Here is a 27283-nt window from a genome sequence, read left to right on the forward strand (position 1 = left end):
GCAGATCTCATAGTGAGCCAGAGTTCATATATCTTCCAACTGACCATAACGTTATAATTCCCAATTGAGGGGTTTGCCTAACTAAATTAATTAATTGGACAATTCTCTGTAATGATTCGGCAGATAAATCTTTAGTAGAGTGGGGCAGTTAATCAAAGTAACTCATCTGAGTTGCTCCTCTATTCTGACTTTAAAACAATAGGCATACATTTTATATATTTCCCTGCCCCCACAGTAGCGTGTATCCCAGTGAGACATGAACTCTTTGGCACCTATATATTGTCAAACCGTTGTCTGCATCTTGAGAAATCCATGTTTTTAGTGGTAAATGTGTAGTAGAACACTGAAACCTTTTCCCTCAGTCACATTATTGCGCACAAGTGAGCAGGCCTCTGATCTGCCCCGTCGCACAGTTTTCACGTCGATACTTGACGTCCGATATTCAGCAGCAGAGAGAGGGAGACGCTAAGAATGTAATTAACCCGAAGAGTTTTCATAGGAGCACTCTTGTCCTATGCACTTAACTCATTTGCATACCACTAAAAAGGAGTATTCCTCAAACTTCAGACACTGGATTGACAATATATAGGTCTGTTATGGCAATCTACAAACAGTAGGGGGCACCAGTGTGTTGGGCGTTGCGACAGAGGAATAATGGAGACCACGAATAGGTGATTCTAGGCAAGATTCCCGCTATGGATAGGTCAAACGTTTGTATTTAAAGGTAAATTAGGGGGATTCCAAAGTAGTTGCAAACCCCCCCCCCCCCCCCCCCTGCATAGCAACTTTATTGGTTAATTACACACATTAGATTATAGTGGCAGGCAGCTATCATCTCGAGTCCAGTTTATGCAAGATTATGTTTTCCAAACTCTGTCTTAGATATTTTTGGAGCAGTAGAAATTCATCTTGAGCAAAGGAAATTGTCTCTTCAAAGAGGAAGAGAGCTAGAACTCTAGTGCCACCTATAGGAAGTAGCAATCCTACAAGTCAATGTCCACCCTTTAAAGAGCCTTGTCAGTTATGGCTCAGGATAATCGCCAAACCAGAATCTCAATTTGCAGACACTGTGTTTCGGGGTACTGCCTCTCGTCAGTGCAAAGTGTGAGATCTGCTTTGTCTGTATGAGAGGTATCTGACCTGGATCCAAGAAGTATTTTCTCCTTGCGGAGCAATGCTTTCGCTTAACATGTCACTCTCCACAAGGAGAAACAATCTTGGATCTTGAGCAAAGGAAATGTGTTTTCCCAATTCAAACATCACACAATTTAGAATCTTTTCCTTCACAGGTCCCAAGGAGTTCATCTTTCACTAGCTTACATTGTGCTTATAAACAGTTTAGTGGGGTCAAAGTTATTGACAGGTTCCCTTTAAGTTCTCCATGCCACAACATTTTTCTCTGATGCGAGTCCTCTTCTGACTTTTCGGAGTCTTGAGATGGCTAACCCCCTAAGGCTCCTTCTGCATCAATGTGCTTTTTCTAGGTTTTCTGCGCTGTACAGAGTGTGAAGTAAAGGTTGCCCTCCTCACAATGCTGCCTTCTGTGCTCAGATCCCACTGGCTTTTGCCTCCACTCAATTCCTCTGCATTTTACCATCTTGACCAACGTAGTGTGACCAGTTAATCAAAATACCGTATGTAACAAAGCCGTTCAGAGAGAAAGTACACAGACTGGATTTGTTATGGAAAATGTCAGCAGCAAATCTAGAAAAAACCCATGGGGAAATAACCATGACTAATCTGTTGCACATTGCACTTTTTGGTGTGACGTTTTAGTGCATTTCCAACCAAGCAACCAAAATGATGTAGGGGAAAAAAAAAACTGCTCTCCTAGTACTTTTCTGGTGCCCTGTCAAACTTTGTATCCTACTCTTCAGTGTTGCAACACTCCAAAGTAAAAAAAAAATAGTAGTAGGACCAGGGATGTGGAGTCAGTAAGCCAAGTTTCCCTGACCACCGACTCCCTCATACATGCTTCACTACTGAGCATGTGCATAAAGTACAGATTCATCTCCACTAAAAGCTGAGATCCTTAGATCAGGAACAGAACAAACATTTATAGGGCAGTTCGCAACTTTCCAAAATTATGAAAAAATATTCAGCACATCCTGCATTGTACTACTGTACACATTTATAATATATTTTAGGAGTCGTTCCATTTTACAGTGACTGCGACTCCACCAAAATGGACACTGACTCCAACTTGACAGCCCTCTGAAGGGTGTCAGCGTGCAAATAATTTGGGTGGGGTACACACAAAATACAGATTAGCCTCTCTTCACCTCTGAATTTGTGTTGCATTTTAGGAGAGGAAACACAAAATTCACGCTGTAATGGATCTGTTGGACATTAAATAGAACCTGAAGCATAAGGACCTGTAATGAGGTGTGACAAGTTTCAAAGCTTTATCTGAATTTGTGCCCCCCACCCCCCTCAAAAAAAAAAAAATCCTGCCACTACAGGAACCAAACTGACCCTCTGCTTCCATTTGCGACTTTTTAAGATGAAACGGAGAGGGTGAGCTAAACTCTTAGGGTGCGTGTCCACGGGCTGGATTGTCGGCACTTTGGACGGAGTGGAAAACCCGCTCCACCCAAAGCGCTGCCCCCTTCTGTACACACGGTGATTCCAGATGTGTTCATTGAACACATCTGGAGTCGCCGCAAGGTAAACGGACATGCTGCGTTCTAAAAAGACGTGCCACATGTCCGTAAGCGCAGGGCCGCCGGATGCACGTTCGCATGCATAATGGAGACGGGATTTCATAAAATGCACTATGCTATGTTTAATGGACTTAAAAAGCGGTTAGTTCATGTTATCAGATCCATGGCCGGGTGTGGATTTGCAGCCTTACGTCATGTTCACACGTTTAGTATTTTACATCATGTATTACATGTATTTGTAAGCCAAAACCAGTCAAAAAACCTCTTGTGAGGTCAGGAAATAAATGCTAAATTGGCTAAATGCTTGTACAGGGTGATGGTGTTCATCAATATCCAATCAGTTGGTGGAGATCTGTCAGCTGTCACCTCCATCAATCATCTGTTAGCAGGTAAAAGCTGGAACCCCATAGTCCCATACACTATGGACCTGAGTGCCTTGTTTGTAGGATAGTGGTAGGTTTAGTTAAAGAGAACCTGTCAGCACAATTTTATAATGTAAAGACGTGGATGTAATATTGATTGAGTTGAAACTTTTGGTGAAGATATCCGCTTTGTTCTTGTTTAATCACCATTTGACGTTTTTTGATAATTACCGTAGATTTCGGTGAGCAGGGGCCGGACTGTACCCGGGGTCCATTTTGCTTGAAGAGTGGAAAAAGATGTTGCAACAATATGTCACCAAGTTGTTCATTCCATGCCATGAATACTTGGTACTGTCCTTAAAAATCATGGCTTTCGTGATACAAAATACTGGATATAGTAGAATTTTATTTTTTTTTAATTGCGGTGCTTTTTGGTTTTTGGGTTATTTTCATTTCTTTTTGAATATATATATCATTTTTAACTTTACTTTTAAGGATTAAAGAAATGTTATATGAAATGCAGTTTTGTTAAAAGCAAGAAGAAAAGTCCCTCTTGAAGTTTGCAAAAGGCCATGTAGGGGACACAGCTAGCATGTGGCAGAAGGGGCTATGGTCAGATGAGACCAAAGTAGAACTTTTTGCGGTAAAATGCTATGTGTGGCGGAAAATGCCATCCCTACAATCAAACGTGGTGGCAACATCATACTGTGGTTATGCTTTTCTACAGTAGGGGCGGGAAAGTTGGTTTGAGTTGATCGGAAGATGTATGGAGCTAAATACTAGTCAATCCTGGAGGAAAATCCTGTTTGATGTTGCAAAAGACACGGGGGGTGTAGGAGTTTAATCATACATAGGTGAATGCTGCTGGGTTGGAGGGCATGGGGGACGTGACAGGTTCTCTTTTAAATGGTTAGAACACCATGCACCATTTCCTTCACACTTCATATATCCTTTCTACTATGTTGGTATATCACATGAAATACCAATAAAAAAGATTTAAGTTAATGGGTGTAATGTGAATAGAAGCTGGAAAAGGAAAAGTTCAAGGTGGTGTGAATACTTTTTCAAGGCACTCTGTGATAGATACATATATGTGTGTTTTGATATTAGTGTGTGTGTTCATGTACAGATCCAAATGTTTTGGGAGTTTTTTGTTTGCAATATGAAATCGTGAGACTGTTTTAAAAATTACAATAAAATGTTATGTAAAACAGATCTTATATCATGTACAGTTGTCTCGATGATTGAGGGTATGTGCACACGTCAGGTTTTTTTCCTGACAAAATCCTGAGAATTCTGCCAGAAATCCGCGTCTTTTTTCGCGCTGATTTTTTTTTTCCCCTGAATGTCCTTTTTTACATGGAATCCGCAAAAAATCCGCAAAAAGAATGAGCAGGTCCGTTCTTTTTGCGGAATGCGTTTTTTTTGCGGAAAAAAACGCTAACATATGCACAAAAAATGCGGAATGCATTCTAAAAGATAGGATGCATAATGTTAGCGTTTTTTTCCCGGATTTATAGCGTTTTTATAGCGAAATTCTGCAAAAAACGCTAAAAATCCGGACGTGTGCACATACCCTAAGGGATTGATGTTACAACCTACAACTTTAGCTGTTTAAATGTTCTAATGTCTGTCATTTATTTTTTTCTGCTCCCATTAAACAGATTGTAGCCCCTCCATGTGGTAAAGTGCAAAGTTCTACAGACCCAAAAAAAGAAAAGCCACGGATTGCAATTGCGCCATTGTGTAGACCATCCTTCAGGTGCCACATTTTCTGCCATCAGTGGAACCATAGAGATACCAGATTATTGTATTATAGTTAATTTTAAAGATTATAATATTTGTTCTTGGATATAATCTAAGGAATTTCCTTTTTCATATGTAACCGCTTTACATATCCATAAAACTATTTTAGTTTCCTAATTTATAATTAATTCTATTCAACTATCCTATTAAATGCTTTTTTTAACTAGGCTTTTCTTCTAATGATGTTTGGATATGGTTTTTTTGCGGCTGAATTAATATTGTGTATTTTAGAGATTCTATATCGGATTTTCAGTTGGAGAATGATAAGAACATTTATTGTCATCGTGTCTTGATGCACATTACTAGTCCAAGACAATCTAAGTCAGAAGGTAATTAACCCATTGTATATATAAAAATATATATTTGTGTGCCGTAAATATGGAAGCCATTTATAGAAAAATGTGTGATTGATTTGTTTAACCCCTAAGGATTCACCAAATTATAATTTTTGCATTTTCATTTTTTTCATCTCCCTTTTTCAAAGAGCCATAACATTTTTTTTTTGTTTGTTTGTCGTTGTATGAGGGCCTGACTTTTTTTGTGAGATGAGTTGTAGCTTTGAATTATGCCTTCATGCTACCATATAATGTATGGGAAAGTGGTGTAGTAAAAAATTCTAAGTGTGGTGATATGGTGGGGAGAAAAGTAATTCCGCAATTGTTTTGGGCAGTGTGTATTTGCTTTTTTCACAGTTTTAATATTGTGCAGTAAAAATGACCGTGCAACATGATTCTTCAGGTCAGTATGTTTATGACGATACCAAAAAAGTATGTTGTGTGGTATACTGAGTGAAGACTCCCTTATTGTGTCTGACGTTTTGTTTTGATACAATTTGGGAGTACATACTGTGTTTTGTCAACTTTTTAGCATTTTTTTTTTCCCCTGGAGGTGCAGTTGCAAAATTTTTTGGCATTTACATTTTTTTTTTTCTTTTATCACATTTACTCTAAAGGTTTAATAATTTTATATCTGGATAGATCCGAGCTTTCTGGATTTGTAATTGTGTTGATCTAATCACCGATAGCTGACTTTCCTGGTTTCCAGCATCGCTGTGGTCCTCTTCTCATGCACATGACTGCAATGCTGACGACATTAGGCTCTATGTGAGCCAGAAGTTGCTTCTACAATGTCAGTCTATGGAACATCAGATTGAGCCTGCATAGAGTTACATTATAGGGTAACTTCTGGCTCACTGTAGATGGCAGTATGACAGCGATCGGTGCATATATTAACGCATTTACACTACATTACATAAACATGTACACAGGTGAAGGGCATACAACATTTAATAGGAGGGATTCCTTAAAGATTATAGTTAATTGCTTTTTGTACCTCTGACCAGGATTTTCCTAGCCGTGGTGAAAAGGGGCTAGGTAGCATGTGTTAATTTGTAACATACATGCATATATCAATACAATTGATGTAGATGCAGCACGGTGGCTCAGTGGTTAGGGGTTCAAATCCCAACAACTACATCATCTGCCAGGAGTTTGTATGTTCTCCCCGTGTTTGTGTGGGTTTCCTCCGGGTTCTCCGGTTTCCTCCCACACTCCTAAGACATACTGACAGGGAATGTAGATTATGAGGCCCAATGGAGACCGTGCCAATAATGTTTGTAAAGCACTGTGGAATTAATGGCACTATATAAATGAGTAAAATGGATAAGTATTTATAATAATGAACTTCCCATTAAACTATCAAATGAATTTACAGAAGGAGTTTTTAGTGCTGCAATTTACAGTTCATCTGTTATCTAAGGAAAAATTGCATGTTACACGTGTTATTGTGTGATAAGGGGGTGTATAAACAGATGTGCATATGCATTTAATGTATTGGATTTAAAAGTTTAAGGTTGATTTGCATTTGACTTCCTTTGCATCTGTTGAACAGATCCTTCTATTGAGCTGGCCTCATTATTGAAGCAAATCAGTCAGGAGCACAAGAACTGGCAGCATCCATCAGATCTTAGCAAAAGGTATGCACGGCAAAACAAGCATGTCAAGTTCACTGACTATACCCTCAACTCTTCTGTGTGTCATCTGTTTTGTAGGTCAGCAAGGTCCCTTTTGGTGCCTCCTGTGGCATGAATTAGGACTGTATTTTGTGGCATTAATTCTTGAAATGTCTAAAGATTTAGAAGCACTCCTCCAATCAGTTTTTATCCTCTTAATATATTGCAATCATCATATTACATAGCACTGTGTGTATTTTTAATCATTTGATGTGATAGACCTAATAGAAAAGAGAACCGTTAGCTGGGTATAGGGTAAAATGAGCAATTGTAAGTACACGGTGCCATATAATATGATTGCAACATATTAAGAGTATATACATTTTGATGAAAGTGTTAGTTTTTCTTTAAAAAAAAAAAAATGACCTCCTATATGAAATTAGTCTGAAGTAATACTTGCAATGTTGCTCGTATCTACTGGTCAGAATTTAGTTTTGCTAGTATTTGTATTGCTATAGTAGTTAATGAAGTTAAGTTACATTTATTGCATTTCAACCACTGTAACTTGAGACAACAACCCTTTCTGTTTGAGCATGTTGGACAATTGTATGCTTCTATTTTTGTGGGAATAATTTTTGGAAAGGCCCTTTTTTCTGTTTTGTGTGATTGTGCTTAAGGACATGTATGAAGACACTGGAATCAGTGGGTGCTCTCATCCACTGGCCCAACTGTCTTAAGAGCTCATGGACCAGGGCTCATCCCACTGAACACCCGCTCTCCTTTCCCGTAGGCAAAATACTACCCAGAACACACAGGGTGAGGTAAAACATTGTGGCTATACTTTATTGAACCACCAACAGACCATACCCTATAGAACAACCCCAGTAAATACCCAAAATGGTGCAAATTATAGAGCCTCGCCCTTCCGCTTGCTTACCGGAATTAGAACTTACGCGACTTCAGCGCTTCCACCTGTGCTGTGGCACCCCACTTTTGGTGGGCACCCACAGAAAGGAGGCAACGACAAGCTTAGGAAGCTGTGAAGGTACAGATGAATGACCTCGGGGAGACCAAAACATCCAACACCGCGGAGACACCATCACGTGTTTCTCAACGCAGTGATCCAGAACACTGCCCCCATCCCTTATGGGAAATATGCAAATGCATGTAAAGTAAGCTGCGGAGACACCATCACGTGTTTCTCAACGCAAGCAATGAATAGCCAGGCCTTTCCCCGGGAAGGAACCACCACGGGAAGGGCAGCATCCAATAAAGGAAAACATCCAATAAAGGAAAACCACCTATGCCAAGCATGGTATCCATCCGCATACAGCTGTTTCGGGGTTTTGCCCCTCATCAGTGTGGAGTAGGAAACAGCTGTCTGTGGATGGATACCATGCTTGGCATAGGTGGTTTTCCTTTATTGGATGTTTTCCTTTATTGGATGCTGCCCTTCCCATGGTGGTTCCTTCCCGGGGAAAGGCCTGGCTATTCATTGCTTGCGTTGAGAAACACGTGATGGTGTCTCCGCAGCTTACTTTACAAGCTTAGGAAGCTGACCTGGGTGCAGTGAGGTATATGGCCAGGTAACCTGATTGTCCCAGCCTGGATTCTCCAAACGTCTTTGAGGGTTCTGTGATGGTCAATGGAGCAAATTTGTATTCCTCCAGCTCGGGCCATGGTCTCTTAAGTTGGCAACCTGTAGATTTTTCCCTTGTGCCCATTATTTTATAGGGCCAATAATTATTCCAACGTGAAACAAAGTGCGATTGATCCGACAATCAGAATTTGATTGTGCCTATTATTTTATAGGGACAATAATTATATAGCTTTTTGCTGCAGCTATTATTTATATAGGTTCTTTTATGTATAGTTTCGATGATATGCTTTTATTGTCAATTTGATACGCAAAAAAGTGCTGAGTAAAATAAAGAACGAGAGACGCGGTTTTCAGATAAGTTATGTTTATTGAACAAAATCAATGACCTTTTATAAAGGCGTATGAATAAATTTCATTGTTCAATTAGAATCAATCAGTTACAACACATTTCTTGAAATCCACAATACAGAGCAATTAAACCTTTTTTTCAGATAATAGTTATTTTTATTTTAATCAAATCAATTATCAACACTCGTTATTACAATCATATAGATGATTTTTTTTTTTTTTTTTTTTTTTACCACATGTAAAAATATTTTTTTTCACATTGTCCCAGGGGGGACATCACATCATAGTGACAGATCGCTGATCTGACACTTTGCAGTGCACTGTGTCAGATCAGCGATCTGACAGGCAGTGCACAGTGCAGGAGGCTTCCCGGCACCTGCTCTGAGCAGGTGCTTTAAAGCCACCTCCCTGCGGGATCCGGAAGGCCCCCGCGGCCATTTTGGATCCGGGCCTGCAGGGAGGAGGTAGGAGACCCTCGGAGCAACGCGATCACATCGCGTTGCTCTGAGGGTCTCGGGGAAGCACGCAGGGAGCCCCCTCCGTGTGCGATGCTTCCCTGTGCCGCCGGAACGCTGCAATCATGTTTAATCGCAGTGTTTCGGGCAGTGGAGTCGGTAAGCCATAGTTGCAACTCCGACTCCTGGATTTTATCATGTTCCGACTCCTTCTCCGACTCCTTCATAAATGGCCAATTTGTAACAATAAATTTACTGTTGTCAAATATTAACATCGTGCTTATTCAGTTTCTCACCATCATAGAAGTAATCAGACCACTTAGAGCAAAAACTATATTTATTAGAATACAATTAGAATATAGCAAATAACTTTTATAAACTTTTCTAAACTCTTGTAAGTAAATATGCAATAAACACTGTTGTTGAAAGGATAATACTTCTTACAGTCTTCCTCTTCTGAGTAGCAGCTGTGAGATGCTTGGAAGATGCACACCAAACATCGAGTCTAGAGGAGAAGCTTTACTACTAAGAATTTGCAACACCTTTTCACTTTCAGTTTCATACATTGTAAGTAGGGGGGGTTGGGGCAGCATGAGGTTAACCAAGTATAAGATTAGATAAGGGCAGTGGAGAACAGTGACACACAAGAAGTAAAGGTACCTTCACACTGAGCAACTTTACAACGAGAACGACAACAATCTGTGACGTTGCAGAGTCCTGGATGGCGATCTCGTTGTGTTTGAAACGCAGCAGCGATCAGGATCCCGCTGTGACATCGCTGGTCGGAGCTAGAAGTCCAGAACTTTATTTGGTCGTCAGGTCGGCGTGATTCGTCATGTTTGACAGCAAAAGCAACGATGCCAGCAATGTTTTTACATGGAGCTAACAACCAACGAGAACGATAAGTACGTCACTGGATCGCTCCTGCATCGTTCTGGTGTTGCCGTGTTTGACGTCTTTACAGCGACCTAAACAGCGATGCTGCAGCGATCGGCTCGTTGTCTATATCACTGCAGCATCGCTGAGTGCGACGGTACCTTAAGAAATGTCTCTATCTCCAGCAGAACTGCTTATCACTGTTGTTCATAGTTTGATAGAACATAAGTATTTGGGTAACATTTATAAAATTCATATGAAAGTTCAATTATGAAATATTAATACATTTTTTTAAAAAGCTGGAGTCGGTACATTTCTACCAACTCCGACTCCAACCAAAACTACCTCCGACTCCACAGCCCTGGTTTCGGGGGTTAATGTGCTGGGAGCGATCTGTGACTGCTCCTGGCACATAGTACCGGATGTCAGCAATAATAATCAGCTGACACCTGGCCTCGATCGGCCGCGCTCCCCCTGAGAGCGCGGCTGATCACACTGGACGTACTATCCCGTCACTGGGAGTAAGTCCCAGGACATCTCGACGGGATAGTACGTCGAATAGGATTAAGGGGTTAATGTCTCATGACTGTGTCACGATAGTACGTCGAATAGGATTAAGGGGTTAATGTCTCATGACTGTGTCAATAAGTGGCTAAAAAAGGGGAATAATATATATATATATATATATATATATATATATATATATATATATATATATATATATATATATATATATATATATATATATATATATATATTCTTCACTATCAAAGGTCTTCGTGGCACCTAAGGAAAGAATAGCTCTATACCTCGGGTCCATGTGTGACTATGTGTATATTTAGGAATAACCTGTGTAAAGTAATTGCTGTAGTCTTAGAGGACATAAAGCCTGCAAGATCAGAATGTATTACTGAGGTCATGGCATTATTTAGTTTTTTTTGCAAAGATTTTAGCCAAGATTTTCACATCTGATGTCTGCAAGGAGAGTGGTCTATAGGAGTCCGGTAATTCTTTCTTGCTTCATATAAAGACTGAAATGCATTATTAATCATTTCCAAGTATTGCTCTAATAGTTAACCTCTCGAAGAATTTAGAGATTTCTATTCATCTGATCCAGGGGCCTTGTCATTAAACGTTGACCCCACTGCTTGTTGAAGTTCTTCCACCGAAATCTGCAAATCTAGATAATTCCCTAGATAATCCCTATATTTATGCTTTAGGGAAGTGATGCCAGTCCCTATCAAATATTTCAAAAAGCCTAGAATAGAATCTGCAATAGTTTGGGGATTTGGGTACTGACATTTCCTTCCTCAATGCTTAGTTTATAAATAAAGGCATTCTCTCTCTGTGCCTGCGCCAATTGAGCCGACAATCTGCCAGTAGTTTCTCCTTCCTCATAATACTGTTGCTTCAGAAACAGTAGTTTATCGGCTTGTTCCAGGGAATATGCCTTTTAAATGTTTGTTTTTGGACATCCTTCCATCTCATTGACTTTTCAAGGCATTTATTTTGGATGTATGCCATTTCTGTCACTCGTACCTTGTCCTATAATTCCAACCCCTTTTCCTGGAAATTATCCTTTTACTATCTTTCTCATTATTGCCCAACTCAATAAAAGCCTTCATGGCATCCCAAATTACATTACTAGGCGCGTGTGTGACGCCGATTCAGCGATGTCTTCACTGGTAACCAGGGTAAACATCGGGTTACTAAGCGCAGGGCCGCGCTTAGTAACCCGATGTTTACCCTGATTACCAGCGTAAACGTAAAAAAAAAACACTACATACTTACATTCCGGTGTCTGTCCCCCGGCGCTGTGCTTCTCTGCACTGTGTAAGCGCCGGCCGGAAAGCAGAGCACAGCGGTGACGTCACCGCTGTGCTTTCCGGCTGGCGCTCAGTCAGTGCGGGAAGCACAGCGCCGGGGGACAGACACCGGAATGTAAGTATGTAGTGTTTTTTTTGTTTTTTTTTTAAAGTTTACGCTGGTAACCAGGGTAAACATCGGGTTACTAAGCGCGGCCCTGTGCTTAGTAACCCGATGTTTACCCTGGTTACCAGGGGACTTCGCATAGTTGGTCGCTGGAGAGCTGTCTGTGTGACAGCTCTCTAGCGACCACACAGCGACGCTGCAGCGATCGGGATCGTTGTCTAGATCGCTGCAGCATCGCTAATTGTGACGGTACCTTTAAGTCAGAATGAGCTTAGTTTTTAGCCCAGAGACTGCTTGGCTCTGAGTTTATCTGCACCTGAAATGATAAATGACAGTGATCTGGCAAGGAACTGGGGGTTACTCTATTTAATATGAAAGGTACTGTGAGAAAGTTGCAAAGAACCAAGTCAATTCATGAGCGGAAAAGGCACACAAGAAGATCTTTAACCCCTTACTGCCATCGGACATACTATTATGCCAATGGCAGTATCCTGTTGTGAATTCTGTGGCAGAGCTCCCTCCTGTGGTCACAAGTGGTACTTCGGCTGGTTCTCTCTGTGAGCTTCCGTTGGTGGAGGAAAGTGGTACTGCGGCTTCTGAGTTTCCTTCCTCAGGTGATGTGGTGAAGTTGTTAGGTGCTGCTCTATTTAACTCCACCTAGTGCTTTGATCCTGGCCTCCAGTCAATGTTCTAGTATTGGACCTGTTTCCTCCTGGAACGTTCCTGTGGCCTGCTGCTCTGCATAGCTAAGTTCCTCTTTGCTATTTGTTTGCTGTTTTTTTCTGTCCAGCTTGTCAATTTGTTTTTTACTGCTTGCTGGAAGCTCTGGGACGCAGAGGGTGTACCTCCGTGCCGTTAGTTCGGTACGGAGGGTCTTTTTGCCCCCTTTGCGTGGTTTTTGTAGGGTTTTGTGTTGACCGCAAAGTTACCTTTCCTATCCTCGCTCTGTTCAGAAAGTTGGGCCTCACTTTGCTAAATCTATTTCATCTCTACGTTTGTCTTTTCATCTTAACTCACAGTCATTATATGTGGGGGCTGCCTTTTCCTTTGGGGATATTTCTCTGAGGCAAGGCAGGCTTATTTTCTATCTTCAGGCTAGCTAGTTTCTCAGGCCGTGCCGAGTTGCATAGGGAGCGTTAGGCGCAATCCACGGCTGCCTTTAGTGTGGTTGGAGAGGATTAGGGATTGCGGTCAACAGAGTTCCCACGTCTCAGAGCTCGTTCTTGTTTTTTGGGTTATTGCCAGGTCACTGTATGTGCGCTGACCTCTATGTCCATTGTGGTACTGAATTACCTTTCATAACAGTATCCCCTGCTTTGATGTGGGCTCCAGCGGTGAGCCCTCCTCAAAGCCGAGACATGTCAGCTGTTTTGAACAGCTGGGTTACATTTACGGTTGGGAATAGGGTTGGGATTAGAGTTAGGGGTGTGTCAAGGTTAGGGGTGTGTTTAGGGTTACCGTTGAGATTAGGGTTAGGGGTGTGTTTGGATTAGGGTTTGTTATAATTGGGGGGTTTCCACTGTTTAGGCACATCAGGGGCTCTCCAAACGCGACATGGCGTCCGATCTCAATTCCAGCCAATTCTCCGTTGAAAAAGTAAAACAGTGCTCCTTCCCTTCCAAGGTCTCCCGTGTGCCCAAACAAGGGTTTTACCCCCACATATGGGGTATCAGCGTACTCAGGACAAATTGGACAACAACTTTTGGGGTCCACATTCTCCTGTTACCTTTGGGAAAATACAAAACTGGGGGCTAAAAATTTTTTTTTGATTTTCACGGCTCCGCGTCATAAACTGTAGTGAAACACTTGGGGGTTCAAAGTTCTCACAACACATCTAAATAAGTTCCTTGGGGGGTTTCGTTTCCAATATGGGGTCACTTGTGGGGGGTTTCTACTATTTAGGTACATTAGGGGCTCTGCAAACGCAATGTGACGCCTGCAGACCAATCCATCTAAGTCTGCATTCCAAATGACGCTCCTTCCCTTCCGAGCTCTGCCATGCGCTCAAACGGTGGTTACCCCCTAGATATTGGGTTTCAGCGTAGTCCGGACAAATTGGACAACAACTTTTGGGGTCCAATTTCTTCTCTTACCCTTGGGAAAATAAAAAAGAATTGGAGGCGCAAAGATAATTTTTGTGAAAAAATATGATTTTTTATTTTTACGGCTCTGCATTATAAACTTCTGTGAAGCACTTGGTGGGTTAAAGTGCTCACCACACATCGAGATAAGTTCCGTAGGGGGTCTACTTTCCAAAATGGTGTCACTTGTGGGGGGTTTCAATGTTTAGGCACATCAGTGGCTCTTGAAATGCAACATGGCGTCCCATCTCAATTCCAGTCAATTTTGCATTGAAAAGTCAAACGGCGCTCCTTCCCTTCCGAGCTCTCCCATGCACCCAAACAGTGGTTTACCCCCACAAATGGGGTATCGGCGTACTCAGGACAAATTGTACAACAACTTTTGGGGTCCATTTTCTCCTGTTACCCTTGGTAAAATAAAACAAATTGGAGCTGAAGTAAATTTTGTGTGAAAAAAAAGTTAAATGTTCATTTTTATTTAAACATTCCAAAAATTCCTGTGAAACACCTGAAGGGTTAATAAACTTCTTGAATGTGGTTTTGAGCACCTTGAGGGGTGCAGTTTTTAGAATGGTGTCACACTTCGTTATTTTCTATCATATAGACCCCTCAAAATGACTTCAAATGAGATGTGGTCCCTAAAAAAAAAAAAAGTGTTGTAAAAATGAGAAATTGCTGGTCAACTTTTAACCCTTATAACTCCCTAACAAAAAGAAATTGGTTCCAAAATTGTGCTGGTGTAAAGTAGACATGTGGGGAATGTTAATTATTAAGTATTTTGTGTTACATATCTCTGTGATATAATTGCATAAAAATTCAAAGTTGGAAAATTGCGAAATTTTCACCAAATTTCCATTTTTTCACAAATAAACGCAGGTAATATCAAAGAAATTTTACCAATATCATGAAGTACAATATGTCACGAGAAAACAATGTCAGAATCACTGGGATCCGTTGAAGCGTTCGAGTTATAACCTCATAAAGGGACAGTGGTCAGAATTGTGAAAATTGGCCTGGTCATTAACGTGCAAACCGCCCTTGGGGGTAAAGGGGTTAAAGGAGTCAGTGTGTTTAAAGGGAACATTCTTAGGTGCTAAAAGACTTACCCTTCTTGAATAGCAAGAGTATAGAGAATGCTGATGAATCGAGAAGGTTTACATCAAGAGGTTACCCTGATACTGTCCTAGATGTGGCTTTGAATAGAGCTGGGAAATTTGAACAAAATGCCCTATTAATAAGCAAACAGAGAAGCAAAAAAGGTTCATTTTTAAATTTGGTCCCATGGATAGAGCCATTTGTTCTGCCGTAATCAAAAATTGGCATGTACTGGGATCGGATAAAGATTTGAGTGACATTGTTATGCACAAACCGCTTAACAGACGTTGTCCAAACTTGAAAGATAATTTTGTCAGGAACCATTTAAAAACACTTTCAACAAATTGGTTATAAAATTTCAGTCTTTGGAACTACCGATGCGGTTTCTGTAATTTTTTTAAGTTTCATTTAAAAATGAATTCCAATAAATTAGATGCAGTTGTACAATTAAACTGAATTTATATCTTGTAAAACTCAGTATGTGTTATATACGCTGTATGTAAGATTCAGGGGACACTTTAAATCTATTCTGTCTGGAAAAGGCTCTACTAGACTTATAGGACACATTCATGAGACTCATCAGTCATACCCTGCAGTATTTCTTTTTGCAGGATTAGAGAGGGTTTACATGCCCGACCAGGGAAAGAAATTAAATAATTATGACAGAGAGGCAAAGTACGGTAGATTATTCGTTCCAATGCGCAAAGTCCTCTTTGTTTTAATGATAAGATAGACATGATGGTGTTTTTATAATTATGATAATCTGTTGTTCTGCTGTTGGTTTAATTGTTTTTTACTGTAACGTGAGGGGAAGAGGTATCTTTTCTAGGAAGGGACATCCATATTTTAAAATTTTTCAAATAAAGAGTTTTTACCTGACACAGTGCCACCCATTCATCTATTAGTCTGTATTCCATACACAATGCAGACTATATCCAATCCAATTTGTCATATGTGTCTCTTGCAGGCCTATGATCGCAGGATTAGCTTTCCTAATATACTCAAAGATTGCAAGTCTCTTAAGAGTGCGTGTCCACGGTCCGTAATCACGGCGCTTTAGACGGAGCGGAAAATCGCGCCGCCCCCTTCTGTACGCGCGGTGATTCTGGATATGTTTAGTGAACACATCCAGAATCTCCGCACCCCATACATAGGGTCCTGTGATAAACAGACATGCTGCGTTGTAAACAGACGCGCCGCATGTCCGTAAACGCAGGGCCACCGGATGCGTGTTCACATGCATAGTGGAGATGGGATTTCATAAAATCCCCTCCACTATGCTGTAACATCTGGACGCTGCGGGTTGAACGCTGCGGTTGTACGCAGCGTTCAATCCGTAGCTAATCCGGATGTAATACTGAACGTGGACACATACCCTAATACTAGGTCTCAAATCCTGTATATATTCCATCTTTAAAAAAAAAAAACGCAATATAAGCGAATAACCTTAGCATTGCATTAATTACTCTATTAGCTGCTTTGTAGGTTACCCAGAAACCAATACATTTGCACAAAAGAATCTTCCCCCTCCCCCCAAAAAAAAAATTAAAATTGCCGAAGAAAATGCAATCCTGCCCTTACACATAATTGCTGGGGCACAAAACACAACCTAACCATTCGATATACACTCTTAGACACGTCAGTGGCTCCGGTACGTGAGGTGACCGTTTCCTCACGTACCGGAGCCACTCACAAACGTAGACACAGGCAGCAGGCATCTGTGCAGGCATCTGTGCAGATGTCATTGATTTTTTGCGGACCGTGTCTCCGTGTGCCAAAGACGGAGACATGTCAGTGTTCGTGGGAGCGCACGGATTACACGGACCCATTAAAGTCAATGGGTCCGTGTAAAACACGTACCGCACACGGACGTTGTCTGTGTGCAGTCCGTGTGCCATGCAGGAGACAGCGCTACTGTAACCGCTGTCCCCCCCCCACTGGTGCTGAAGCCGCGATTCATATCTTCCCTGCAGCAGCGTTTGCTGTAGAGAAGATATGAATAATCGTGTTTGAAATAAAGATCCATGACCCCCTCACACCCCCTGTGCGCCCTTTCCCTGCTGTTATTAAAATACTCACCTGGCTCCCTCGCTGGCTGGTGCTGCTTCCTGTCCTGGCCGCATCTTCTACTGTATGAGCGGTCACATGGGGCTGCCCATTACAATCATGAATATGCGGCTCCACCTCCCATAGGGGTGGAGCCGCATATTCATTACTGTAAATGAGCGGCCCCACGTGACCGCTCATACAATCATGGATCTTTATTTTAAACACGATTATTCATATCTTCTCTACAGCAAATGCTGCTGCAGGGAAGATATGAATCGCGGCTTCAGCACCAGATGCAGGGGACAGCGCTAAACTTTAGCGCTGTCTCCTGCACGGTGCGTGTGGTACCCAGTGGGCACACGTGTGCCACACTGATGTGCCACAGAAACGCACCGGCACACAGACACGGATAATTCTGGTACCGATTTTTCCGGTACCGGAATTATCTGGACGTGTGAGACTGCCCTTATAGGACTCAGCGTGATAGTGTCTTTAGGGCAGAGCTCAAACCAATACTGGGGGAAAAACTTGACGATCCATGAGTTCAGTCATCCAGAGAAGTAAAAATTACACCGATTAACACCTTGGCCCATTATGTTCTGATACTATGTTCAATCTTCACGGCCTATGTATGCTTTAGGCCCTCTCGGCCCTCGCCTGCTGCTGGATCTGGCGCTTGTGGGTGTCCGGCTATCTCAAGACTCAAAAAATGTTGAGTCGAGCGCCACCACCCTCAGTTTAGCGGGGTAAGTTCATAGAATATTGTAGACCCTACGCTCTCATTCTCCATTTGATATCGAAGAACAACGAACTCCTGCTCTGGACCTCCACAGGGAAATCCAGAAAGATTGAGGTTTTATGGCCACCCAACTGGATATTTTGTTTTCCACAGGATAATGTCTCTGTCTTCATAGTGAAGAATTTTAATTAGAATAGGTCGAGGAGGGTCTGCCCACCGGGCCATCTTGTAGCCACCCTGTGCGCGCTCTCCACTGCAAACAAAGGAGTAAGAGTCTCTATTACTAAAAATATCCTTTAACCATTTTTCAAAAAAACTGTCAGTGTTCCCTCTTCCACCTTTTCCAGCAGTCCAACTAGCTTGATGTTTTTGCGTCTCCGACAATTCTCCAGGTCTTCTGCCTTAACAAATAGTCCGGTCACAGCTTGATTTATGATTCTATACATTTTTGCAAACGGGAGGAAGAGCATCCTCCAGCTCACTAACTTTAACTTTACCTTCAGCTGTTCGTTCCGCTCCTTTCTAAACATCATGTTGGGTTATGGATATGGATTCCTGTATAAATCCCACCTGGCTTACCAGTGTAGTGAGCGTGGCATTACATTTATTAACGGCAGTAAGGACATACATCAATGAAGAGGACCCCTCTTTTAGACACATTTTCAAGAGTCCCTTTGTTTCCCATAATGGATTCTGACACCCCCACGGGGTCTTAGGGTGGGAAAAGCCCTTTCAGGAGATCCCTCATCATCCTCCTCTTGTATTAAAGCTGAATATCGGGAGCCTCCTGGGGACATTCTCAAATACCCCTGAAGATTTGCTCTTCTGGCTAAAGGGGGTTGTAGCATGTGTTTTATGGGAACACTGCTCCAGCCTGGCTGCTTCATCATTCCCAGTGTCCCTTTTGCCTTTACCATAGGATGCGCGGGCACCATCTTGGGAGATCATCTGCTGATCGACATCTTCCTCCCCCACCCCCCACAGTTTTTTGCTGTGTCCTCAGTAACTCAGGACCCCCATACCACACCTTTTAGGGTGTGCTTTAGGACCACAAAACACCAGATCTCCAGCAGGATATTAATAAAAGGATATTTGGAGCTCTGCTCACACACCGGCTCAGTCCAGTAGCATAACCACTCCCCCAGGTTGAAAACCAGCTTAAATAAAAAAAATAAAATAATTATACGGCCATTTTAGTACGTAACTGCAAAGTAAGTACATCAGGTCTAGGTGATCCATTTAATAATGTATGCAGTTTGTATTGTATAATATGTTTGACAGATGTGCTTTAATTCAGGGGATATATATATATATATATAGATAGATAGATAGATAGATAGATAGATAGATAGAGAGAGAGAGATAGAGATATATATATATATATATATATATATATATATATATATATAGAGAGATAGAGAGAGATATATATATATATATATATATATATATATATATATATATATATATATATATATATATATATATATATATATCTCCATAGATAATTTATTTTCACATGCTCAAAAGTACCGTATATACTTTTGTACGAGTCAACCCGAGTATAAGCCGAGGCACTTGGGAAAACTTAGAACTTGGGAAAACTTATTGACTTGAGTATAAGCCGGGTATGCATTGTCCCCGTCCTTGTCTGCATGGCTCCTTATCCCCGTCCTTGTATGCATGGCTCCTTATCTCCGTCCTTGAATGCATGGCTTCTTATCCCCGTCCTTGAATGCATGGCTCCTTATCCCCATCCTTGTCTGCATAGCTCCTCACCCCTATCCTTGTATGCATGGTTCCTCATCCCTATCCTTGAATGCATGGCTCCCATTAGAAAAGCATAAAAAAGCCTTCCTACTTGGGAGGGCACGCAAGGATTGCAGCATCTTGTTTCAGCTTCCAGCAGCTCCTGCGGACGGACGAGCGATCATGTGTCCCCACTCATTAACCTCTTTGAGACCTAGCCTGTTTTCACCTTTAATGACCAGGCCAATATTTACAATTCTGACCACTGTCACTTTGAGGTAATGATAACTCTGAAACGCTTCAACGGATCCCGGTGATTCTGAGATTTTCTCGTGACATATTGTACTTTATGATAGCTTTAAAATTTCTTTGATATGACTTGCGTTTATTTGTGGAAAAAAATGGAAATTTGGAGAACATTTTAAAAATTTCACAATTTTCAAACTTTTATTTTTATGCACTTAAAAGCAGAGAGTCATATCGCACAAAATGGTTAATAAAATGGCATTTCCCGCATGTCTGCTTTACATCAGCACAATTTTGGAAAAATACTTTTTTTGTAAGGAAGGTATAAGAGTTAAAAGTTGACCATTGATTTCTCATTTTTACAACAAAATTTACAAATCATTTTTTTATTTTTTTGTGCGACCAACTCACACTTGAAGTGGATTTGAGGAGCCTATATGACAGAAAATACCCCAAAATGACACCATTCTAAGAATTGCTCCACACAAGGTGCTCAAAACCACATTCAAGAAGTTCAACCCTTCATGTGCTTTATAGGAATTTTTGGACTGTGGAAGGAAAAAATTAACTTATAATAATAATGCCATTCATTCCATGGCGCTTTACATGTGAGGAGGAGTATAATGTGATTGTGGGAAGAGGAGATGAGGGAGTAGAGAAGGAGATCTTATGAGGATCGGAGGTTGCGTGCAGGTAAATACCGGAGCTTGCATGTAGGTAAGTACCGGGAGACGAGGTCACAGATGTATGGAAGACACAGGTTCTGGATGGCTTTGTATGTCATGGTTAGGGCTTTGAACCATTTACTTTTTTCACACAAATTTTTCTTTAGACCTATTTTTTTTCTTTTTTTTTTTGCAAGGGTAACAGAGAAAATGGACAATACATTTTGTTGTGCAATTTCTCCTGAGCATGCCAATACTCCATATGTGGGGGGAAAACCACTGGTTGGGCACACGGCAGGGCTCGGAAGGGAAGGTGCGCTTTTTTGACTTTTGAATGTAAAATATACTGGAATAATTAGCTGTTGCATTTGGAGAGCCCCTGATGTGCCTAGACAGTGGAACCCCCCAACAACCACCTTGGAAACTAGACCCCTTAGGGAAGTTATCTAGATGTGTATTGAGCACCTTGAACCCCCAAGTGCTTCACAAAAGTTTATAACGTTAAGCCGTGAAAATTAAAAAAAATTACATTTTTCCCCAAAAATCTTTTTTAGCTACAAATTTTGATTTTTTTTTTTCCACAAGGGCAAAATGAGAAAATGGACCCCAAAGTTTGTTGTGCTATTTCTCCTCAGTTCACCGATACCCCATATATGGTTGAAAACTACTTTTGAGGCACAGTGCAGAAGGGAAGTAGCGCCATATTACAGTGCAGATTTTGCAGCACGTGTTTGAGGGTGCCATGTTACATTGACAGAGCCCCTGAGGTGCCAGAACAGTAGAACCCCCCCCCCCCCTCTTCATAAGTGACCCCACTTTACCAATTATACCATATATTGAATTCATCTAGGAATACAGTGATTATATTGACACCACAGGTGTCACAAACTTTTATACCATTGGGAAGTGAATAAAAAATAATTTACATTCACACCACCAAGATTGTGTGTTGGCTCCAAGTTTTACATTTTCACACTGGGGAAATGGGTAAAAATGGCACCAGAATTTGTCCCCCAATTTCTGCTGAATGTAGAAATCCCCCATATGTGGCTGTACAGTACTACTTTGCCATACTGAGTGACTTGGGAGGGACGGAGCGCTATTTTGCCTCCTGGAACACAGATTTTCCTAGACTAGTTTGTGGATTCCATATACAGAGCCTCTAAGTGCAAGAAAAGCAGAATCACCCCCTTCCCCTCAAGTGACCCCATTTGGGAAATTATAAACCTTTGGGAATTTATCTACAGATGTAGTGACGATTTTGACTCAATGGGTGTTTTCCAGAAACAGGCAGCAGTGGATGTTGCTGAGTGAAAATTGCAAACTTCCGTTGTAGTGACCAGTACGCTGTAATGACCAGTACATTATGCCCATCCCATGCTTCTGGAAACATGCACCTGTAAATTAGGTGAGCTCTCATTGCTATAGAAATGCCATACATGTGTGCGCTAAATGTTTAGGTGAAGCGATGGCCGGGGGACCTGTCTAATATGGTGGTGCACACGGCTTTCTGTCAGCTCTGTGAAACGTGGTCTTCTCCTTGATTCTGGATCCTAGGGATGCTCCTGGAAACTGTAAATCCATTTCTCTGTATCTTCGTGGCTCTCTTGCAGCTATATCAGGACACAGTTCTTCTCTCTTTCAGCTATCGGCACAAAAAGTCCTCTCTGCAGCAGCCTCATCTTACACTTGCTGCTCCAGCTCCACACCTGCACTCTGCACAGACTAGTTCATTACACTGACTCTTGCAGGGGAGAAGCAGAACATTCCATCATGCCAGACAAGGGGGTGCAGCCTCTTAAAGTGACAATGTGTTCTTTACTGTCCATAACAGCACCACCCTCTTACATAGGCACACTGGGGCTCAGAAGGGAAGGGGGCATTTGGATTTGGGAGCAGATAATTTGCTGAATTTCTTTTGGCGAGCAGGGAGCCATAGCGCTTTTCTCGAGCCTTTATACTACCAGTAACATGGTAGCCGCCTATGTTTCCGCTAACAGATGACAGATCTGAGTGGGGACTCGCTTTTTTGTGGATTCAGTGGAAGCTTTTTTTGGTAACTTCCCAAACGTTGTGTAAAATGTTATCCGGCGCTCTACACTGACCACTTACTTTGTGGTTTCCATCTAAATCTCTGAGTGACGTGATTCAGATGAAACACCTGATGGATCCATTCACTATAGTGAGGCAGCAGAGTCTGTCTGGCCTCTTCCATGGTTTCCTTTTTTCAGAAGTGCACAAAACTGTGGCCGACAGCGCTTTTATACAATTCTAAAAAGATGGACATTGCCGGATTACAGGTCCTATGGTGCCCACAGTGCCTCCATCTGCCTTATGTTTAGGGAATCTTCCTCCAGCGGTTCTGTCTGAATCGCGTATTTCAGAGATTTATACGGAAACCCCGGTGTAAGTGCAGAGCACAGGATAAATGTGCGCCTTACTGCGATCTTTGGGAGGCAGAATGGAAAAAATCAACAGCATGTGAAGAATCTTTTATTTATTTTTTCACGCCGTTCCTCGTGCGGTATAAGTGATTAGGTGACTTTATTCTTCAGGTTGGTGCCATACCCGATTTTATATTGGCTTTTTAGGCTTGGCAGCTGTCGCACACTAAAAGATGCTTTTTATTGCGAAAACTAGTTTTTGCATCAGCATATTTTGAGAACTATAAATTTTCATATTTCGGCTTTTTTGCGGGACGAATTGACTTTTTTTTTATAGGTACCATTTTCGGGGACATGACATTTTTGGGAGACAGATTGAACAAAAACCAGCTATTCAGGAATTGCATTTTTTTTTTTTTAGAAATATACCATTCTGCATGTGGTAAAATTGGTAAGACAGCTTTTTTTCTTCGGGTCAGTACGATTACAGCAATACCTCATTTATATGGGGTTTTTTTTTTTGGCGCTTTTACACGCTAAAAACTGTTTTACAGAAACAATTATTTTTTGCATGGCTTTATTCTGAGTGCTATAACTTTATTTTTCTGCTGATGGAGCTGTATGGAGGCTTGTTTTTTGCTGGACAAGATGACATTTTCAGTGGTACCAATTCTATTTACATCTGTCTTTTTAATAGCGTTTTATTGCACTTTTTGTTCGGCAGTATGATGATAAAGCATTGTATTTTGCCCTTTTTTTATATATATACAGTGTTCACTGAAGGGGTTAACTAGTGGGACAGTTTTATAGAGTGGGTAGTAATGTCAGATAGCTGATGTATCAGATCAGCGATCTGGCAGACAGGGAAGGAGGCATGCCAGCGCTTGCTCTCAGCAGGCGCTGACAAGCCACCTTCCGAAAGGACCCGCGGCCATCACTACTCTCAGCTTCATCAGAGGGGTTAAATGCCACGTGAGCGTTGCTGCGGGGTGTCAGCTGTCACATACAGCGGTGATCGCAGTGCCGTACTAGTACTGCTATGGCAGAAATGCAGTTCCCGCAGAGCAGTACTAGTAGGGAGAAGGTTGTGAAGGGGTTAAGGTAATGAATAGTCACCTTGCACCACTCACCGCGGACACGTGATAATTCAGCCGCAGGAGCTGCTGGAAGCCGAGACAAGATGCTGCGAGGGAGCGCAGGGAAGGTAAGTGGGAGGTTTTTGTTTGTTTTTGTTTTTTACAGCTGCTGGAAGCCTGCAGCTGTAACCATGCGCGCTATAAAATAAATGAATATTCGTTGCCATTGCAGTGAATATTAATTTTTCTTTACCAGCGGGCACAGTTACCGCCACCAGCTCCTATCTCCTGTGATCTGCTGCTCCCCTTTCCCTAACCTCTTCTGGGACAATGACTTGTGTATAAGCCGAGGGGAGGGGGGAGGGGCGCGTTTTCAGCACAAAAAATGTGCTGAAAAACTCAGTTTATACATGAGTATATATAGTAATTGCACAAGATAAATATAAGTATTTCTTTATTATGTAGATACAAATACTTTGCAGCCTTTGACCGTTTAAAGTCTGGAGTGCATTGACATTACCAAATACAGTTTCCTCCATTTTTTGATGCTTTGCCAGAATTGTGCTTCTGCCATCTCTACATGCTGCTTGTTTCAGCATTTTTTTTCCACTAACTGACGACAAAACTGAAAGCAGAAAGACCTACAGTCAGATTGATGTTAAGTGATTTACTCAGCCAATGATGAATATTCTATGATTTTACCTTAAGAAGCTGTTGTTGTTTTTTGGCCATCATCTATCTGTAACATGAGGTGGTATTCTAATAGTTTTGCAGCATTTGACTGTATATAGCAATATATTCTGCTCAGATTCACTTAATAATTCATCCGTCTACATTTATCTTCAGTCAATCGTCAGTAAACACCAGTGACCCAGTTCCATCGTCTGCTATAAATGCTCTGGCCCTAACTTACAATCCATCTACTATATTTGTCTTGGGTGTACTCACAGGCTTTTTGGTCTTGCTAAACTTGCCAGTGCAAGGGGTTATTCTCATAATCAAAATTAATAAGTTGGATAACTGGTGATCGCCAAGGGTCTGACTGCTGGGACCCCCAGCAATCTTGAGAACTGTGTTGTGTACAAACCTTTCTTGCATGAAGAGGAGATAGCCTTGACGTCTGCTCTATTAATCGTCTATGAGACTGCTGGAGAAAGTGTAGCTGAAAAGATAAAACCGTGGCCGTTTATATTTCCTCCAAAGTTGAGAAGGAGGAATGACTTTAAGGGATAGAAGGTAGTAAATTTTAGTGAAATGTTGTCAACATGTTCAAACAATAGTGGTTTTTCAGCAATGATGAAAGGTAACGTGAAGGAAAATCAATTCATCTGCAGTTTTTACCAAAGTTTGATAACCCATTTGGCTGCAATAGTTTTGACTTTGCAAACTAAGGATTGGGTACACTTGGTGTAGTCATTGCTGGCAACAAATAACAGTAGATGTTACCTGAGTTGTGAGGCATGTACTTGATGATTGTAGTATAGTCAGGCAAGTTGGAGTCTGGAAAGCGTGACAAGCCAGGCCGATTAACTGATCACATTTTTTTTTCATAATAACGCTGTAGCACTAAGACTAGATTCACATAGTGTTTTCTCCTATGGTCAATGGCTCCATCAGGGCCTGTTTCTGAACCCCCACAAAATGGGGCTCATAAACAATCTCACTTTTTATCTTCTCCATCCAATGTTCTAGAGGAGGGAATTAAGTGTTGAATACCTGGGGTTATGGGATAAAGAGGATATTAGAGCTATATAATTATAAGTAGTTTTAACTTGTGTTTTTGGAGGGTAAGCGTTTTAAAATTCTATTATATAGTGGACCTAATGGTTTGTTTTAGCCACTAAATTTCTGCTGTCTCACAGATTTTATTTTTTTAGTGTCTCCCTTCCCTTGCACACCACAAAATGAGAATTCCTATGAATAGCCATGCAATATCAGTGGTTGGAATCACTTGAGGCTCTTTAACTTGTCATGCAATATTGAGTTAAAATTCCTTTTGCGCATGTGAAAATGCAAGAACAATGTTGTCAGGGAAGAGCCAGGGGATCACACAGATACCCCACTGCTGCCACCAATTTCTCACCATCCAGCACTCCGGTGGTCAGAACAATTACACAAATGACTGACAATTGATGGATGAGGCCATGACCACTAGTGCTCCAGTTGACATATGGTACAATCCTGCAGCGAGCTATATCTCTCAAAACCGAGCAATGATTTATAATTCAGAATCTGATTTTATTAGATAAATATCACTTCCTCATACTCCCCTTGGTGACCTCAAGTGGGCTGGTCACTGGGATGTGGCTAGGTCCCAAAAAATTGAGATCCCACCCCCACCTCTGTAATTCCTAAACAAATAATGAAAGATTTCAAGCTTATTATATGTAATTTTATGTGTGCATTGTATTGTAGAGCACATTTGATTTTGCTAAATTAAGTGTGATATTTACAATACTACAGTTTAGCTACTATATTAAAATGCTTACATTTGTTTCTTATACACACTGAAATGAACGTATAATACATATTTTGTGTTTGTGACATTGTTGTTTTCTATGTTTTTAGAAACCATCCTCGGTTTGGAAATAAGCCATCTAAACGCTTCACCTTAAATCAGTGGGTGATCGAAAGTGGAGGGTCTGATCAACGTTTTAAGGACTTTCCAAACACCTTCCAAAGAAGTTCAATTCCTAGTGTTCTACCTTTCAATTCATGACTCCAGACAAATGAGAATGTAGATGTTTTGGAGTTTGTTTTTCCCAAGTTTGTGGTTTATCTACTGAACATACATTTTACACAACCAGCAGGTGCATCCTGTTGTGATGTCCTGAATTCTTCACTGCAGTATAACATCTAGGGTCATTTTAAATGTAAAGACCCATGGTTTTTGTTTTTATTGAATTATACCAGAAGTTTTATGACTGTCTTCGTTCAGATGCTCAGTTATAATAAAATATACATTTTCTCATTTGTGTCTGGATAGTAATTGAGGAGAAAACACCGTGTGCACAGCTCACAGACTGGTGCTAAGACTTAGGTTCCCAAACCGTCAATATGTGTAATATAAAAGTCTAGCACTCAACTTCAGTAACCGTAGAAACAATTGTAACCGTGAAAACGATTTATTAGTAGCACAAGAAACGTTTCAGTCCCTTGGGACTTTCATCAGTCGCTACAACATAAAAAAAGGAATGAAATAACAA

The 27283-nt window shown here is 41.3% G+C and overlaps 1 protein-coding gene across 9 annotated transcripts in view; it reads left to right on the forward strand.

Moving 5' to 3' along the window:
• S100PBP (S100P binding protein) overlaps window positions 1-27048 on the forward strand; it is a 117430-nt gene extending 90382 nt beyond the window's left edge. For 5 of the 9 annotated variants that reach the window (XM_069757062.1, XM_069757060.1, XM_069757061.1 and 2 more), the window contains exons 3-6: window positions 4690-4787; window positions 5063-5160; window positions 6722-6806; window positions 26646-27048. In XM_069757062.1, the coding sequence (XP_069613163.1) occupies window positions 4690-4787; window positions 5063-5160; window positions 6722-6806; window positions 26646-26796 (432 nt within the window). In that variant the 3' untranslated portion in view covers window positions 26797-27048. Of the gene's footprint in view, window positions 1-4689; window positions 4788-5062; window positions 5161-6721; window positions 6807-9631; window positions 9753-26645 lie in introns of all 9 variants that reach the window. The other 4 variants (XM_069757064.1, XM_069757066.1, XM_069757063.1 and 1 more) reach the window with 4 other exon arrangements.
• The last annotated feature ends 235 nt before the right edge of the window (window positions 27049-27283 follow it).

The sequence above is a fragment of the Ranitomeya imitator genome, chromosome 3 (assembly GCF_032444005.1).
Source record: "Ranitomeya imitator isolate aRanImi1 chromosome 3, aRanImi1.pri, whole genome shotgun sequence".
Taxonomy (NCBI): Eukaryota; Metazoa; Chordata; class Amphibia; order Anura; family Dendrobatidae; genus Ranitomeya; species Ranitomeya imitator.